The sequence below is a fragment of the Cebus imitator genome, unplaced genomic scaffold, assembly GCF_001604975.1.
Source record: "Cebus imitator isolate Cc_AM_T3 unplaced genomic scaffold, Cebus_imitator-1.0 Scaffold868, whole genome shotgun sequence".
Lineage (NCBI taxonomy): Eukaryota > Metazoa > Chordata > Mammalia > Primates > Cebidae > Cebus > Cebus imitator.
In genome coordinates, this window is record NW_016108183.1 from 102,955 (window position 1) to 121,980 (window position 19,026).

At 37.3% G+C, this 19,026-nt stretch overlaps 1 protein-coding gene across 4 annotated transcripts in view; it reads left to right on the top strand.

Moving 5' to 3' along the window:
* Positions 1-19,026, top strand: part of CHRDL1 (chordin like 1) — a 124,027-nt gene that overhangs the window by 21,056 nt on the left and 83,945 nt on the right. For all 4 annotated transcript variants that reach the window (XM_017520712.2, XM_017520714.2, XM_017520713.2 and 1 more), the window contains exons 3-4: positions 10,935-11,047; positions 14,292-14,385. In XM_017520712.2, the coding sequence (XP_017376201.1) occupies positions 10,935-11,047; positions 14,292-14,385 (207 nt within the window). The remainder of the gene's footprint in view (positions 1-10,934; positions 11,048-14,291; positions 14,386-19,026) is intronic.

The following is a 19,026-nucleotide window of genomic DNA, read 5'->3' on the forward strand; positions in this document are numbered from 1 at the left end:
AGAGACACATTGTGCAATCGACCTGCTATAATCTAATCATTTAGCAAAAAATTGGAATACAATACACTATCATTAGCTATGGTTCTTATGCTACACATTAGATCTTTAAACTTGTTCATCCTATGTATCTGCTATATTGTATTTTTTACCTATAATTCCCATTTCCACCCCCCTACACCAACCATAGTCACCACTGTTTTATTCTCTATCTCTGTGAATATGACTTTAAAAAGAAAAAAAAAAAAAAAGATACCACATGTAAGTGGGATCATGGAATACTTTTCTTTGTGTGTCTAGCTTATTTCACTTAGTGTAATGTATACCAAAGAATACTTTCAGTTTTACAAAAAGAAGAGATCCTGTAATTGCCATAGATGGATTGACTTAGAGGACATTATGCTAAATGAAAGAAACCTACTTTAAATATAAAGACACACATGGGTTAAAAGTAAAGGGATGGAGAAACATATACTGTGCTAGTTCTAATCAAGAGAAAGGTGGAGTTGTTATATTAATTTCAGACAAAGAAGACTTTAGGACAAGGAAAATTATCCAGGGAAAATGGGGGCCATTGCATGTTGATAAAAAGGTAAATTCTCCAAGAAAACATAACAGCCTTTAATGTGCATGCACTTAAAAAAAGCATCAAAATATGTGAGGCAAAAACTGATAGAAATGCAAGGAGAAATACAAACTATTATAGCTGGAGACTTCTGTACCCCTTTTTAGTAATTTATAGATCCATCAAGCAGAAAAATCAGCAAGGACACAGTTCCCTTTAACTATCAGTCAACTGGATTTAACTGATATCTGTAGAATATTTCACCCAACAACATAAGAATATACATTCTTCTCAAGATCACGTGGAACATTCACCAAAATATACCATATTCTGGGTCATAAAACATACCTTAAGAAACACAAAATAATAAAATCAAACAATGTATACTTCCACACCATGCTGGAATTAAACTAGAAATCGGTAACAGAAAGCTATACAATTCCAAACTATTTAGAGATTAAAAACCACACTTCTAAATAATCCATGGGTCAAAGAAGAAGTATCAAGAGGAATTTTTAAATATTTTGAGCTAAAAGAAAATGGAAATACCACTTATCAAAATGTGCAGGCTGCAGCAAATGCAGTGCTTAGATGGAAATATGTAGCAAGGAATTAATATAGTAAATGTGGAAAGATTTAAACTGAGTAATATAGACTGCCACCTTAGGAAACTAGAAAAAGAAGAGTAAATCAAATCCAAACTAATCAATAGAAAATAAACTTTAATGGCTACAGAAATACGGTTAGATAGAATAAATAATATTTGGTATTTGGTGCCACAATAGGGTTGTTTTATGGATTGTGACATTGGTCAGATCTAAACTCTTTGCCTAAACCGGAATCACAAAGATATTCTCCTGTGTGTTCTTTTAGAAGTTTTAAAGAATCAGGTTTCACATTAAAGTCTATAATCCATCTTGAGTTTATTTTTATGTATAGTCTGTGATATGGATTAAGGTTCATTTTAGTTTATGTTTTCTATACGACTATCCAAATATTTTGGCAGTGTTTATTGAAAGTACTACTCCTTTTCCATTGAATTCCCTTTGCACCTTTGTTGAAAATCAATTGACCACATATGTCTGGGTAGTTTTTGAATCTATTTTATTCTGTTGATCTATTTGTCTAACATTTTGCCAACACCATATTGTCTTGAAAATGGTAGTTTGTGTTGTTGTTGTTGTTGTTATTTTTGTTTTTGAGACAGAGTCTTGCTCTGTTGCCCAGGCTGGAGTGCAGGGGCACAATCTTGGCTCACTGCAAACTTGGCCTTTCAGGTTCAAGCGGTTCTCATGCCTCAGCCTCCTGAGTAGCTAGGATTACAGGCATGTGCCACCACACCTGGCTAATTTTTGTATTTTTAGTAAAAACAAGGTTTCACCAGGTTGACCAGGCTAGTGTCGAACTCCCTGCCTCAAATGATTTGCCTGCTTCAGCTTTCCAAAGTGCTGAGATTACAGGCATGAGCCACCATACCTGGCCAAAAACTGCAATTTTATATTAAGTCTCCGACATGTTTCTTTTGCAAAATCGTTTTGGCTATTCTACTTCCTTTGCCTTTCCATATAAATTTTTTATTAGATTGCTAATTTTTATAAAAGATCACGCTGGTAATTGGATTTAGATTGCATGGAATCTATAAGTCACATTGGAGAAAACTTATGTCTTAACAATTTTGTCTTTCAATCCGTAAATGAAATATAGCTTTCAATTTTTTAGTCCTTCATTGATTTCTTTCATCAGTGTTTTAGCTTTCTGAGTGAAGATCTTACATATATTTTGTTAGATGTATACTTCAGTATTTTCATGTTTTGAAGGGAGTTATTGAAAATAGTACACGTTCAATCAATTTCTAATTGTTCATTATAGAATATATAAATGTGATTTACACATTCTTTATAGTAACTTTTTAATAGATTCTTGTAGATTTTCTATGTAGAAAATTATGTCCGCTTGTGAATAGAAAGTTTTATTTTATTTTTTTACTATCCAGTATATAAGCCTTTTATTTGTTCTTCTTACCCAATGTCACTGGCCAAGATCTCCAAGAGTAATGAAGCAGACATCCTTGCGTAATTCCTGATCTTAGGGTAAAGCAATCTCTTGCCCTTAAGTGTAGTGTTAGCTATAGGTTTTCTTGTAGATGCCCTTTATCAGGTTGAGAAAGTACTCTTTCTATTTTACTGAGACTGTCTCTCGTGAATGTATGGAACATTTTGTCAAATGATTTTTCTTCATCTGTTGCAGTGATTACATGATTTTCCTTCTGTAGTTTGTTGATATGGTGAATTACATTGATTGGATTTTGAATGTTAAACTAGCTTTGAATTTCCACGATAAGCCCCACTTGCTCATAAAGTATTATCTTTTCTATATATTGTTAGATTTAGTTTGTTAAAATTTCGTTGAGAATGTTTGCATCTATGTTCTTAAGGGATATTGATCTATAGTTTCTGTTCTTGTAATATCTTTATCTGGTTTGGGTATCAGTGTAAAGGTTACATTAAATGTTCAGTTGGGAACTATTTCCTCCTCTTCAGTTTTCTAGAAGGGTTTGGTAGAATGTTTGATATAATTCACCAGTGCAGCCATCTGGTTCTGGAATTTTCTTTGTAAGAAAGTTTTCAACTACAAATTAAAATCCTTTAAAAGATATAGGACTATTCAGGTTAGCTATCTCTTTTTTTGTTTGTTTGTTTTTGTTTTTGAGACAGAGTCTTGCTGTGTCACTGAGCCTGGAGTGCAATGGCATGATTATAGCTCACTGCAACCTGCACCTCCCGGGCTCAAGTGATTCTCCTGCCTCAGCCTCCGGAGTATGGGATTGCAGGTGCCCACCACCATGCCTGACTAATTTTTGTATTTTTAGTAGAGACAGGGTTTTACCATGTTGGACAGGCTGGTCTTAAACTCCTGACCTGAGGTGATCCACCTGCTTTGGCCTTCCACAGTGCTAGGATTACAGGTGTGAGCTACCCCACCCAGCCCCAGGTTAGCTATCTCTTTTTGACTGAGCTTTGGTGATGTGTGTCTTTCAAATAATTATTCCATTTTCTGTTGTTTCAAGAATTAATGCGTTCTGTGTTGTTAAACTAACTGGCATACAGTTATCCACAGTGTTCCCTTCTTACACTTACGCTTTTAATGTCTGTAGGCACTGCAATGAAGTCCTCTTTTTTGTCTCTAATATTAATAATTTTTGTCTTCTCTCTTTTTATCTTTGTTAGTCTTGCTAGGGGTTGATCAATTTTATTGATCTTCCTAAAGACTCAGTTTTGATCTCATTGATTTTTCTCTATTGATTTTCTGTCTTCAGTTTCATTGATTTCTGAATTTTATTATTCTCTTATTTTCTTTTTGTTTATTTTGCCCTACTTTTTCTAGTTTCTTAAGATATTGATTTCAGACTTTTCTCTTTTTTTAATATAGGTATTTAGTGGTATGAATTTCCTTCTAAGTGCTTTTTAGCTGAATCCCTAAATGATGTGCTGTGTTTTCATTTTCATTTAGTACAAAATACTTTCTGATGTCCCCTTCTGCAACCCACAGCCTGTTTATATTTTATCAGCTTCTTAAAAGTTGTTATCTTCCTGTGCTGGGATTATATATAATGTCTCTTTCTTCTTTTTTATTGTTGCTTTTCTTGTGTGTTTGTGTATGTTTTCCAATTTTCTACATTGAGCATATATTACCTTTCAAATTAGAAAAAAGACAGTGAATATAAAATAACACTCTACATTTTATGGCACTTTATAATTCACAAAGCATTTCATTTAATCCTCTAACATCTGCTTGAGAAACATAATCAATATTTCACAGATGTTGAAAAGGTTATCAGGGTTTGAGTGACTCACTCGATGAGGTTATCAGGGTTTGACGGACTTACACGTTGTCACACAGGTAGAGTAGGTTAGGACTCAAACCTAGATTTTCTGTCTCCCAGTTTATTGTTCTGAAAAAATGGAAAATAAAGATTTGAAAAATAAATTGAAATTCACCTGTGGGTGTTTGGAAAAATTCATAGAGGTTCTTTGAAGCAATAGTTGATTTGAGGCATTTATCTAAGTATAGTTTTAATTTAAATCTCTGATTACCAAGAGGTTAAACATCTTTTAATGTTTATTCCCTGATATGGTTTGGTTGTGTCCGCACCCAAATCTTATCTTGAATTGTGACTCCCACAATTACCACGTATCATGGGAAAAACCCGGTGGGAGGTGATTGAATTTTGGAGGCAGGACTTTCCTGTGCTGTTCCCATGATAGTTAATGAGTCTCATGAGATCTAACGGTTTTAAAAAAGGGAGTTTCCCTGCACAAGCTCTCTTCTCTTATCTGCTGCCATGTGAGATATGCCTTTTCCCTTCCACCATGATTGTGAGACCTCCCCAGCTATGTGGAACTGTAAGTCCAATAAACCTCTTTCTTTACAAATTGTCCAGTATTGGGTATGACTTTATCATCGGATTGAAAATGGACTAATACATTCTCTGCTCCCATTTCTTTTTTTCTGAATTGCCTATTTCTGTCCTTAGATTATTTTTCTACTGGATTGATTGGTCCTTATTGATTTGAATTATTAAAATGTTCCAATATTAATATTTGATTTACTATTTGTTCACAATATCTTCTCTCAGTTTCTTGCTTATCTGTTTTTATTATTTCAATTTAGATCATCAGGAAAATGTGCACTGGAGTGAGGAAAATTTGTGTGTTTGTTATAAGAAGAGTATTGCTTTATTTTGAGCTTACATGATGAAAAGAGGGAGATAGAAGAGGATGAGATTAGAAGATAAACCACTTGATTTGGAAATTCAATTTACCAATCATGCTTATACTTGCATATTGCCTATAATTGCTTATTGCCCACAGTGTGCTAGGCCATGAGATGAATAGAGAATAAAAAATAAATGTTGCCTACTTTTGCTTATTGCTTATTGCCCACAGTGTACTAGGCTATGTGATGAATAAAGAATAAAAAGTAAATGTTGCCTACTTTTGGGGACTGTGATGGAGAAATAAAACATATAAAATAAGGCAGTTAACATGGTATGTGCTCAAGTGAGCTGTGGTATAAGATAAGCTGTGGCTACAAAACTTTCTGTTCCAGCAAAAGAGAGTGAGTAGTTTGAGTTAGTTGGGAGTTGTACTAGGGTTCTCTAGAGGGACAGAACTAATAAAATATATGTATACATGAATGGGAGTTTATTAAGGAAAATTGACTCATATGATCACAAGGTAAAGTCCTAAAATAGGCTGTCTGCAAGCTGAGGAGCAAGGAAGCCATCAGTGGCTAAGTCCAAGCCCCAAAACCTCAAAAGTAAGGAAGCCAACAATGCACCCTTCAGCCTGTGACTGAAGGCCCTAAAGCCCCTGGCAAACCACTGCTGTAAGTCCAAGTGTCCAAAAGCTGAAGAACTTGGAGTCTGATGTTCGTGGGCAAGAAGCATCCAGCATAGAAAAAGATGAAGGCCAGAAGACTCAGCAAGTCAGCTTCTTCCACCTTCTACCTGCTTTGTCTAGCCTTGCTGGCAGTAAATTGGATGGTGCCCATCCAAATTGTGGGTAGGTCTTACTCTCCCAGTCTACTGACTCAAATGTTAATCTCTTCTGGCCAGACTCAAAAACACCCAGATACACACAGATAGGATACACCCAGAAGGATACTTTGCATACTTCAATCCAATCAAGTTGACAATATTAACCATCACAGTTGTTTATGCAAGAATTCTGTAAGTTGAATGGGAACAGGAGCTTTGTATAAAAATTTTAGCTCATTTCATCTGCAGCACTTAGCATATTGCCTGACAGTTAATGCTCAAATTGTTACATGATTGAGTGATGTTAACATGTATAGGCAAAGTCAGTCATAGAGATCTAACACAATGCATAGTCCATCATTCCTATACCACCAACAAATAGCTCTGGAAATGTTCTGAAACATCCACATCTCAGACATTAGCTTGCATTTCCAAAGAAAGAAACACAACCTTAAAAAAAACAACAACACGTGATATGATCCCTTTATTATGGTAACATAGCAGTAGTTAAGATTTTGTATTGGTAACTATGGCCTTACAGTATAGTTTGAAATCAGGTAGTGCAATGCCTCCAGATTTGTTGTTTTTGCTTAGTCTTGCTTTGGCTATGCGGGCTGTTTTTTGTTTCTATATGAATATTAGAATTTTTTTTAACTCTGTGGAGAATGATGGTGGTATTTTGATGGAGATTGTGTTTAATTTGTAGATTGCATTTATCAGTATGGTCATTTTCACAATACTGATTCCTATGAGCATGGGATGTGTTTCCACGTGTTTGTGTCATCTCTGATGTCTTTCAGCAGTGTTTTGTAGTTTTCCTTGTAGAGGTCTTTCGGCTCCTTTGTTAGATATATTCCTAAGTGTTGTATTTTTTATTTTATTTTATTTTTTGCATCCATTGTAAAAGCAGTTGAGTTCTTGATTTGATTCTCCTCTTGGTCAATGTTGGTGTATAGAAGAGCTACTGATTTATGTACATTAATCTTGTATATGGAAACTTTACTGAATTCTTTTATCAGTTCTAAGAGCTTTCTGGAGGAGTCCTCAGGGTTTTCAAGGTAAAGGATCATATCACCAACAAGCAGTGACTGTTCAACTTCCTCTTTACCAATTATTTCTTTCTCTTATCTGATTGCTCTGGCTAGGACTTCCATTACTATGTTGAAGAGGAGTGGTGAGAGTGGGCATCCTTGTTTTGTTCTGGTTCTCAGAGAGAATGCTTTCAACTTTTTCCCCATTCAGTATTATCTTGGCTGTGGGTTTGTCATAGACGGCTTTTATTACATTAAGGTATGTCCTTTGTATGCCAATGCTGCTGAGGGTTTTAATCATAAAGGGGCACTGGATTTTTTCGAATGTTTTTTCTGCATCTATTGAGATGTTCATGTGATTTTTGTTTTTAATTCTGTTTATGTGGTGTACGACATTTATTGACTTACATATATTAAGCCATCCCTGCATCCCTGGTATGAAACCCACTTGATCTTAGTGGTTTATCCTTTTACTACGTTGTTGGATTCAGTTAGCTAGTATTTTGTTAAAGATTTTAGCATCTGTGTTCATCAAGAATATTGGTCTGGAGTTTTCTTTTTTTGGTTGTATTCTTTCCCAGTTTTGGTATTAGGGTGATGCTGGCTTCATAGAATGAATTAGGGAGGGTTCCTTCTTGCTCTATCTTGTGGAATGGTGTCAAAAGATTGGTACCAATTCTTCTTCGAATGTCTGGTAGAATTCTGCTGTGAATCTACCTGGTCCTGGACTTTTTTGTTGTTGGTAATTTTTTTTTAATTACCATTTCAATCTCACTGCTCGTTATTGGTCTGTTTAGGGTATCTAGTTCTTCTAAGCTAGGAGGGTTGTATTTTTCCAGGAATTTATCCGTCTCTTCTGGGTTTTCTAGTTCATGTTTGTAAAGGTGTCAATAGTAGCCTTGAATATCTTTTGTATTTCAATGATGTCAGTTGTAATATCTCCTATTTTGTTTCTCAGTGAGGTAGCTTGGTTTCTCTCTTTTTTCTTGGTTAATCTTGCTAATGATCTATCAATTTTATTTATCATTTCAAAGAACTAGATTTTCGTTTCATTTATCTTTTGTATCTTTTTATATTTCAGTTTCATTTAGTTCTGCTCTGATCTTGGTTATTTCCTTTCTTCAGCTGGATTTGGGTTTGGTTTGTTTTTGTTTCTTTAGTTCCTTGAGGTGTGACCTTAGATTGTCTGTTTGTGCTCTTTCAGACTTTTTGATGTAGGTATTTAGGGCTATGAACTTTCCTCTTAGCACTGCCTTAGCCATATCCCAGAGGTTTTGATGAGGTTGTGTCATTACTGTCATTCAGTCTGAAGAATTTTTAAATTTCTATCTTGATTTCGTTTTTCACCCAATGTTCATTTGGGAGCAGGTTATTTGATTTCCATGTATTTGCATGGTTTTGAAGGTTTCTTTTGGAGTTGATTTCCAGTTTTATTCTAGTATGGTCTGAGAGAGTGCTTGATACAATTTCAATTTTCTCAAATTTATTGAGGCTTGTTTTATGGCCTTTCATATGGTCTATCTTGCAAAAAGTTCCATGCTCTGTTTAATAAAATGTGTATTCTGTGATTGTTGGATGAACTGTTCTGTATATATCTCTTAAGTCCATTTGTTCCAAGGTGTAGTTTAAATACATTGTTTCTTTGTTGACTTTCTGTCTCCATGACCTGTCTAGTGCTGTCAGTGGACTATTGAAGTCCCCCACTATTGTTATGTTGCTGTCTATCTCATTTCTTAGGTCTACTAGTAATTATTTTATAAATTTGGGAACATGGCACTGGTATGAAAATAGGGACATAGACCAATAGAACAGAATAGAGAACCCAGAAATAAACCCAAATACTTACATCCAACTGATCTTCAACAAAGCAAACAAAAACATAAAGTTGGGAAAGGACACCGTTTTCAACAAATGGTGCTGGGATAATTGGCGAGCCACATGTAGGATAATGAAACTGGATCCTCATGTCTCATCTTATATAAAAATCAACTCAAGATTGATGAAGGACTTAAACCTAAGACCTGAAACTGGAAAAATTCTAGAAGATAACATTGGAAAAACCCTTCTAGACATTGGCTTAGGCAGGGATTTCATGAACAAAAACCCAAAAGCAAATGCAATAAAAACAAAGATAAATAGCTAGGACCTAACTAAACTAAGAGTTTTGCACAGCATAAGGAACAGTCAACAGAGTACAGACAACCCACAGAGTGGTAGAAAAATCTTCACAATCTATACATCTGACAAAGAACTAATATCCAGAATCTACAATGAACTCAAACAAATCAGTAAGAAAAAAACAGACAATCCTATCAAAAAGTGGACTAAAGACATGAATAGACAGTTCTCAAAAGAAGATATACAAATGGCCAAAAACAATATGAAAAAATGTTCGACATCACTAATGATCAGGGAAATGCAACTCATAACCACAATGCGATACCACCTTACCCCTGCAAGAATGGCCATAATAAAAAAATGAAGAAATAGTAGATGTTGGTGTGGATGCAGTGAACAGGAAACACTTCTATACTGTACTGCTGGTGGGAATGTAAACTAGTACAGCTTCTATGGAAAACAGTGTGGAAATTCCTTAAATAAATAAAAGTAGAACTACCATTTGATCCAGCAATCCCACTACTGGGTAGCTACCCAGAGGAAAAAAGTCATTATTCGAAAAAAGATACTTGCACATGTGTTTATAGCAGCACAATTCACAATTGCAAAATCGTGGAACCAACCCAAATGCCCAACAATCACTGAGTGGATAAAGAAACTATTTTATAAACACCTACACACACACACACACACACACACACACACACACACACACACAGTGTATAGTACAGAGTAAAGAAGTAAGAAGTACAGAGTGGGTGAGAGATGGCATATTCTCCATCTCCTTCTGCACAGATTCAGAGACATATTGTGTGTTTCGAGACAAGAGATACAGAGCGGGTGAGAGATGGCATCCTTACCTGGAACCTTATGGGTTGGTTAACTGCATGAACTTCATCTTCTCAGAGGTACAATCTCTCATGACATGTGATTTCCCAGTTTGTTCCATATGTATATATATATGATAGAACACTACTCAGCCACAAAAAGTAATTAAATAATAAATAACAGCATTTTCAGTGACCTGGATGAGATTGGAGAGTGTTATTCTAAGTGAAGTAACTCAGGAATGGAAAACCAAACATCATATGATCTTACTGATAGGTGGGAGCTAAGCTATGAGGATGCAAAGGCAGAAGAGTGATACAGTGGACATTGGGGACCTGGGGGGAAGAGTGGGAAGGGGGTGAAGGGTAACAGACTACAAATGTGGTACAGTGTATACTGCTCGGGTGATGGGCAGGCACACCAGGAACTCACAAAAGAACTTATGTAACCAAATACCACCTGTACCCCAATAACTTATGAACCACTAAAGAACTTATTCATATAACCAAATACTACCTGTACCTCAATAACTTATGGAAAAATAAAAAATATTTTATACATCATTGTCTGACAAAACTTAGTTTGGGTCCCAGCTCAGCTTCTTACTGGTTATATGACTCTTGATTTTCCTTATCTATAAAATGAGACTAATAGTAGTATCTACCTTATGGGTCATTGTGAGGATTCAGTGAGCAAAGTATGTATAACACCAATACTTTAATAGGAATTCTAGAAATACTTGCTATGCCTCTTCCCTTGATGCATGATAAAATGGATAGTACTTGTGATTGCTTTTGAATTTTGTGATTTGGTTCATGTTGCCTAACAGGCATATTCTCCACCTCCTTCCACACAGATTCAGAGACATATTGTGTGTTTCAAGACAAGAAGTACAGAGTGGGTGAGAGATGGCATCCTTACCTGGAACCTTACGGGTTGGTTTACTGCGTGAACTGCATCTGCTCAGAGGTACAATCTCTCAGGACACGTGATTTCCAAGTTTGCTCCATAGCATGCAGAGGGGCTTTCAGTGCTCAGATGGCCAGGGACCATGGGTGATAAAATCCTGAAAGAAAGTAAAGAAGCAGACCAGTCATACTGGCTTATGCCTATAATCCCAGCACTTTGGGAGGCTGAGGCATGAAGATCATTTCAGCCCAGGTGTTCTAGGACCAGCATGGGTAACATGGCAAAACCCCATCTCTACAAAAAAATACAAAAATTAGCTGGGTGTGGTGGCACATACCTGTTGTTCCAGCTACTTGGGAGGCTCAGTTGGGAGGATCATTTGAGCTCAGAACTTCTAGGCTCAAGTGAGCCGAGGCTGCACCACTGTACTCCAGCCTGGGTGACAGAATAAGACCCTATCTCATAAAATAAAAGAAGAAAGTTAAAAGTTTGCAAGGAAAAATAAACATTTTGTCTTTTGTCATCTATTGCATTTTGCCTTGATTTTCATAGGTTCTCTGAGTATTTGCTACGGACAGATATTTATAATCTCTTAGCCTAATTTTATAGGGCACGGTGGGAGAAGGCAGAAGAGCCCAATAGTGGGAGTGGTGGCAACAACTCAATAGAATGTTTCGATTGTAAGACTAAGTAATTTTTTGTTTATTTGTTTTTAGAGAAGGAATCTTACTCTGTCGCCCGGGCTGGAGTGCAATGGCCTGATCTCGGCTCACTGCAACCTCCACCTCCCAGGTTCAAGTGATTCTCCTGCCTCAGCCTCCTGAGTAGCTGGGATTACAGGTGCCTGCCACCACACCCGGCTAATTTTTTTGTACTTTTAGTAGAAATGGGGTTTCATTATGTTGACCAGGCTGGTCTCAAACTCCTGACCTCATGATCCGCCTGCCCTGGGCTCCCAGAGTGGTAGGATTACAGGCATGAGCCACCGTGCCCAGTTGACAAAGGAGTTTTTGCAAACTATTTTTAAGTCTGACTTTTAGGGAGAAGATTAAGACAAATTATAAACTGGTTCATTGGGAGAGTGGATTCTATGTTGTCTCAGCCAATAACTGTAATGTAATTAAGGCTGAGTTTGTAAAACCTTGGCCTATACCTGGTAAGGCTTAGAGTTCCCTTGGCTTAGCCTTGCCACCTGTCCAGTCATTCAGAGAGGATTTTGGATGGTTTAAATACCACCTTTACAACAGATAAAGCAGGTTGTTCCATCTTCTTTCTATGGCCTTGACCCAGGAGCACAGCTAAGGTCAATCTTTCTGAACAAACCTCTACCATCATATGTTAGGCTAGAGTTTCTTGTTCTCTGCACTGTTGACATTTGGTCGGCGGCTGTCCTGTGCATTTTAGGATGTTAAGCAGCATCCCTGGACTCTACCCATTAGATGACAAGAGCACCAACACCAGTCATAATAACCAAAAATGTCTCCACACATGGCCAAGTTGGCTGGGGAGCAAAAATCACCCCTGGTAGAGAAGCAGTGCACTAGGCCAAATGGAAAGGGAGGATTTATACTAGGCATTGAGAATTCTGAACTTACACAAAGAATTTTCACGACCAGCTTCTTACTTGACACCTTGTGTAAGAACTGCACCTCTTCCCTGATGCGCAGCTAAAGCAGGAACAGTCATTTGCAAGCCTGGTCCATTTATCATTTGAGCATAATTTTGGGCTGTCAGAATTTTGAGCATGTGGAAACTTAATTTTCAGGTAATATCTGGCAATATTAAGAGGCTATGAGGCTCTAGAGTAAAGACAGACCAAGTTTCCAATTCTGCCTCTGCCACTTATGAGCCATTGGACAAGTTACCTGACCTCTATGAGATTCCTTCATCTTCTTTTTATAAATGAGATAATGATATTACCTATTTCATCAGGTTCTGGTAAGGATTAAATTTATAAATTTATTTAAATCATTTAAAACAGTGCTTAGTCATGGTAAACATTCAATAAATGTTAACAGCTGTTATTGTCATCATCATTATCCTTATCATTGTGGTTATCATCATTAATATTATTAATCTATTAACTCTAGAACAGAATTCACTATATAGCATTAAGGAGGATTCAGTTTAGACCTCAGCTGGGAGGTGTGGTTTCTGATGTGCTTCAGTGATCTCAATTCAAGATTATACCAGCTGCCTCTGAGGAGTGTGATGTATCAGGAGCTTCTGTCGTGTTGCCAAATGCAACACTCCAAAAAAATATTATAGAAAGTACACAAGAAAAGAAAAAGGTTGTGATAAGGCAATTCCAATTTGGATAAAAGAAACCTGCCTCTTTAAATGGTTAGGGCATGTATTAAATAGATCATTTGGGGATTTATTAACTGACTGGGTTGGCCTGATTTTGTTGGATTCTTGATGCCACACATTTCGATACATTGGAGACAGCTAATTATTGGGAGCTGAGGCTTTGATGTCTGCAAGGCAGTCAAAATGTTATATGATCCCAGTTCCAACAGCTCAAGCACAAGGCATCTTCTATTTCTCTGTCCTCTTCACTACTTTCCTCCCCCACAACAGCCTGACAAGTACAAGTAGCCCTTGCTGCAAATGACTTATGGATGAAAAATGTAAATGAAAAATTTGTTTCCAGAGTATGCCTTTGTTCTAGCAATGGTTGTGAGCTGTCAGAGCTAGGGATCTTGTAATTGTAAATCAGGCAGGGACCCAGTCGCCCCACCCAGACATACTACCTAATCAGCTAAATTCCAAACTCTAGCTTGTCCTCAGAAGAATTTTGGCTAAAAAAGGAAATGAGAAGGATAACTCGGTCCACTGGGCCAAGGCAGATTTGTATAGAATCCAGGATCTATCTGCTAGGGATGCCTCCTTGCCATGGCTGAGTAGCAGCTCAGGGGACACATTGCTCATTATATCTTTCATGTTACTAGACAGGTGATTATGAAATCAGAGTAGGTTCTTGGAAAAGACATGCAGCTAGAGCTGGGGAATGGTAGAAAATGCCACAGAGCCAGGCCAGAAGCCTCCCACAATTAACGGGAAGCTCTGAAAATTGGAGTAGTGGTGATCTCAGCCTTAGAAAAAATATGCCAATAAACTATCAACCAACCCAGCAGAGGTGCTGGTGATGAGAAAAGGAAAGAAAATGTTGAATGCATTCTGCTTCTTGGGAATGCGTTATTCACTGTCTGGGTGAGTCCCTGCGTGACTGTTTCCCAAACTGGCTTGATCCCAGAGACCTTTGAAAGACATTTATTTTTTCTCATTGCCTTCTCCTTTTCAGAATGGGAATGTGCTTTGCAGCCGAGTCAGATGTCCAAATGTTCATTGCCTTTCTCCTGTGCATATTCCTCATCTGTGCTGCCCTCACTGCCCAGGTAAACCAATTTGTCTCTTTCTTTCCTAGCTGTAGTTCTCCATCTTCCCCATTCACCCAACTCAACTCATCTCCCTAATTCCACAGAAGGGAAACTTCCAGACATATAACAATAGGAACTTTTAGGCAGTCCAAACTGGCCTCTAAATACTTTTTATAGCCCAAATGGGGTACATTCTAAGATCCGATAAGTTCTTTGATACTCAGTAACAGATTTTTATTAGGCTTTTAATCATTTGAAGGTGGGTGTCAATTGGAGATGGAAATTGTGGCCCAGAGATTTTCTGCCATAAGCAGCCTCTTCCTGCCACGGGCAGCAGGCACCAGGAGAGTTACAGCATGGCAGCATGTGTCTTATGCAATTAGTGCTGGAATTGCACCCAAGCATAGATTCTAAATTATGAGGGGGCCGTTCATAAATCAAAGGAGCTGAACCAGTGAGGTTTATGACAGTATAAACCTGCCTGCCTGCTGAATAGTCACCTCCTCCAGACTGCACAGTTATTATGTACACATTGTTAAGAGTAATTCTAAGGGGAAGCCAGGCAGAGACTTTTTCACAAGGCTGTTAGGACGTCTACTTTCACTATTTGCGGCTAGGGTATTTGTCTGAGGCAGGGGCTCCCTCAATGACACTTTGTTCACATCTGACTGGGGCCTAGTTCCCACCCCAAAAGTGTGTAAGTGTGGAGTGATTCAGAGAATACCTGTGGGCCCAATGGCAGTCCTAGAAAAAGCTGCTTGACACTCTTGGGATCTGTGAAGCAGAAGCCTTATCATCCTGTAAGTTGATTCTATTTCCCTTTAGGGTAGAAATTCTTGAACTAGGGTTCCTGTGTGGGCATTTGGGGGTCAAAGAACCCTTTAAAATTGCTTGCAGTTTTTGGTGTAACTATATGTATGTGTAAATTCCTTTAGAGAAGATCCACAGCTTTATTATCAGTCCCAAAGGGGTGTACATGAAGAACAACTACCCTAGCTAAGGAATAGATGGTGCTTTTTAAGTGATGAGAAACTTCCAGAACTTATAAGAGAGAAACCAAATGTATCAGGGCAAAAATTTTAGGAATAAGACTGGGAATGGGGATCAATGAAAACCCAGTCAACTGAAATTTTACAAGAGTGTTTTTTTTTTTTTAAATGTAGAAGAAACACCCAAACCCTTTTTGTCATCACCTTTATAATATATATTTTCCTGCATCAGTAAATACACCCTAATGAACATAGGTGATTCATTTTCATATAGCAGAAGATCATGCCATATCACAGGTTTCCAAATTCTGAGTGTTGGTACTGATAGTATATGCCTTAAGATGTCAGAGATTGACTTGGCATATGACCAACCTAAAAGTTTTTTTTTTTTTTAATAAGTCCATAAGTATGGCTTACTGTTTCTGTATGTGTTTATTTGCTTCTTCTCCCTAAACTGGATTGTAAAAATGCTGTATTGGGTGTGGGACACTCTGGTAAATGGAAACAGTGTTTCTGATAAAGTTGCCACTCTGGAGAGCTTCTTCTTCTTCTTTTTTTTTTTTTTTTTTTTTTTTCCTGCAAGGTAGCCCATCAAATAGCCTCATAAAAGCTTTTTATTCCCCAGAAGTCTCCAAAAGTAGTCTAATGTCATAGGAACTTATGTAAACTTCTGTGTAAAGATTGTTATTCCCTGGGAAGAAGGTTGAGTCATGACCCAGACCCAGAGCATGGAAGAAAAGAACATAGAATAGAATATGGCTGCACCTACCCCAGCTGCCTAACAGAAAGCAAGTATTGATAAAAGGGGAAAGAATAAGCTAGCAGTTATTTTGAGAGAAAAAGAAAGCATTAAAAGAACTGAGCTCGAAAATTCCAGGGATGAGTGCATCTCACTTCTCCGTGAGTTCATTTTTCTTCTTGGTACCTATAACCTTTAACGGCTCTTTCTGTGGGTAGTAGTTCTGAAGTTCCTTAATCCTTATATATATTTTTTAAAGTGTTTATTTTGCCCTCATTCTTGAATGATAATTTGGCTGGGTATGAAATTATAGGTGCATGTTCATCTCCCCTCAGCACTTTGAAGATACTACTCCATAGTTTATTGGCTTTTGTGTTTATTTGTTTGTGGTTAAGAATTCTGCTATTTGTACTTCTTTTGCAGGTTCTTCTGGTTTTTTTCCTTCTAGCTTTTAAAACTTTCTTCTTTTCATTGATGCACACAATGAGATATGTAAATTTGATTATTTTTCTTCAGCCTGCTCAGGACATTATTTTTTCAGCCAAAGGGGTCAAATTTCTCTTCAATTTTTAGTCATTATAATTTTTTGAAAATTACTTCTTCACCTTCTTTTTCTCATTCTCAAAATTGTCTTTGGTGTATATTATTGCATCTCATTTAATTTATCCTTTATGTTTCCTAATGTCTCCTTTATTTTTCCCTCCTGATATTCTCCCTAAAATGATATATTACTTCGACTCTCTTCTCCAATCATGAATTCTTTCCATACATACTATTTAGGCCATCTGTTGGGTTTTGTTTGTTTCTTTGTTTTTTTGTTGTTGTTGTTTGTTTGTTTGTTTGTTTGTTTTTCAATAACCTTATTTCCCCTCAGGTTTCCAAGTTATTTAAAAAGACATCTACATGGTGCTAATTAATTATCTGTATTGTTTGGGGAATCTTATTCTCTTTTTTTTTTTTGCTTCTTTGCAGTATTTAAATGTTTATTTGAAGTCCATTTCAGATTGTTTAAATATCTAAATATTTTTAGATGCGAATTGTCCCCTTTGTTGGGCTTCTTGACGAGTTTTCTTAGTTGTGAATTTTCCTTGGTTTTCTAGTTTTTGTTTAAAAGCTTATCATCCAAGGATGTTTGTTATTGTTGTTGTTGTTGTTTTCTTGCACGAACCCTTCCTTCTTTGTGGGATGCTTGTTTCAGGCTTTATTGTTCACTTTGCTCTAAACCAGGTCATATATTAATGACTCAGTTTGGGCTGCCTCATGCCCGAATGGTCTATTTCTACCTCTGTTTTCTTGTGCACTGCTAGTCTCTGATAATGATCGTGGACTGGGACCTCATCTACAACTGCCTACCTTGGACAATCAGTGTTTTTTAGGGAACAATTTTGAGTGGGGAGAGCTATGTCAGCCCCTGTTTACATTCAAGTAGTGTGACCCTAGTCCCCAACTTCATATAGGAAGTCACTTGCAAGCTGTTGTTTCTCCTCAGTCATTTGGATCCAAACTATCCGTATTCAGTCCCAGCTGCTAATGAACCATATGGCTTTGGCTCCCATTTATTGCTGTACTTTCCTCCTATGTTTTATTTAACAAAGAGTTTTTCTGTGTGTTTCTGAATACGATTTTGCAGTTTTAACATTTTTTAAATTTATTTTTCTAGTTTCACATTTCATTTCTCAAGTTTGAAAAGAACAGGGAAATTTCTCATGCGTTCTCTTTGCTATATTGAACCAGAATGCAACCAGCTATTGTTTCTTTCTATTGAAGATGAAACAAGAGTAAATAGGTTTAAATCATAGCAGAGAGAAATGGAGCTTGATAAAAGGAAGAACTTTGGAACACAGCGGTTGTTAAATCCTCGAATAAATGACTAAGGAGAATTTTAGTCTCTTTATTTAATTTTTCTAGAAATAAAAAGCACCCACCCATCTGAGATAGAGTTGGCACAGTCCTGCTTTGAGACAGGGCAATGGATGTGATGACTCCTCTGTGTTCCTTCCACCCCAGTGATTATTAGGCATGAGGAAACTCATGCCTTCAGGGCCACAGAAATGTTTGGTCAAAGAAAGGGGCTCTGGTTTTCTGTCTTAACCCAGTGGAAAGCACTGTGATGAAAATGTTCTCATTTAAGAAGATAATATTTAAAGCCAAGATGATGAATAAGCTCTGTATAAAAAGGAGAAGACAAACAAGCAAACCATCTACCCAGATACTGGCTTTACATACTGTCCTACAGCAGTATTACCTTAGAGGAGCTTTCACCTAGGTAGTAACAGGCTCAGTGGAAGGGTCCTACCTATCATGCTTAGATCTCAGTTTCCATTGAAGGAGACAGAGGAGCCATCTCATTTCATTTGTTTATGTATTTCACATGGCTCTTGCTTTCTAAATTCTTTACCCCTAAAATTTCCAAGGATCCCACCTGTATTTGAAGTTATCTCGTACAGCTCCCGCTAAACCATGGAAATCACGGTACGCGGGCAGCTCTTCCAGAAATACCAGAGAGAAATCTATACTGATTCCCACAAAGAGCAAATAATTTTTTTTTTCATCAGCACATGTCCAAGTCTTGGCAGAGGTCAAGTCTTAGTCACATACCACAGTGCTCTACTGGGCCCAAAGAGGCTGCATGGAGGCTGGAACATTCTTAATGGAAAAGTCAAGACTGCATAGGAGTCATGAACGTCATTAAATTCATCCTGGTCTCTAAGCAGGACTCTGTGGAGTCCCTGATAATTAAGAGATTTTAGAGATTTGTAGGAATTAAATTCCCTATCTTCCCTTTTGAGGGAATGAAGTGGCAATGCTAGGAGGGAAAGTAAAACAACATAACTTTCTCTCTCTCTCTCTCTCTCTATCTATCTATCTATAGATAGAGAGAGAGAGAGAGAGAGAAAGTTATGTTGTTATCTATCTATCTATAGATAGAGA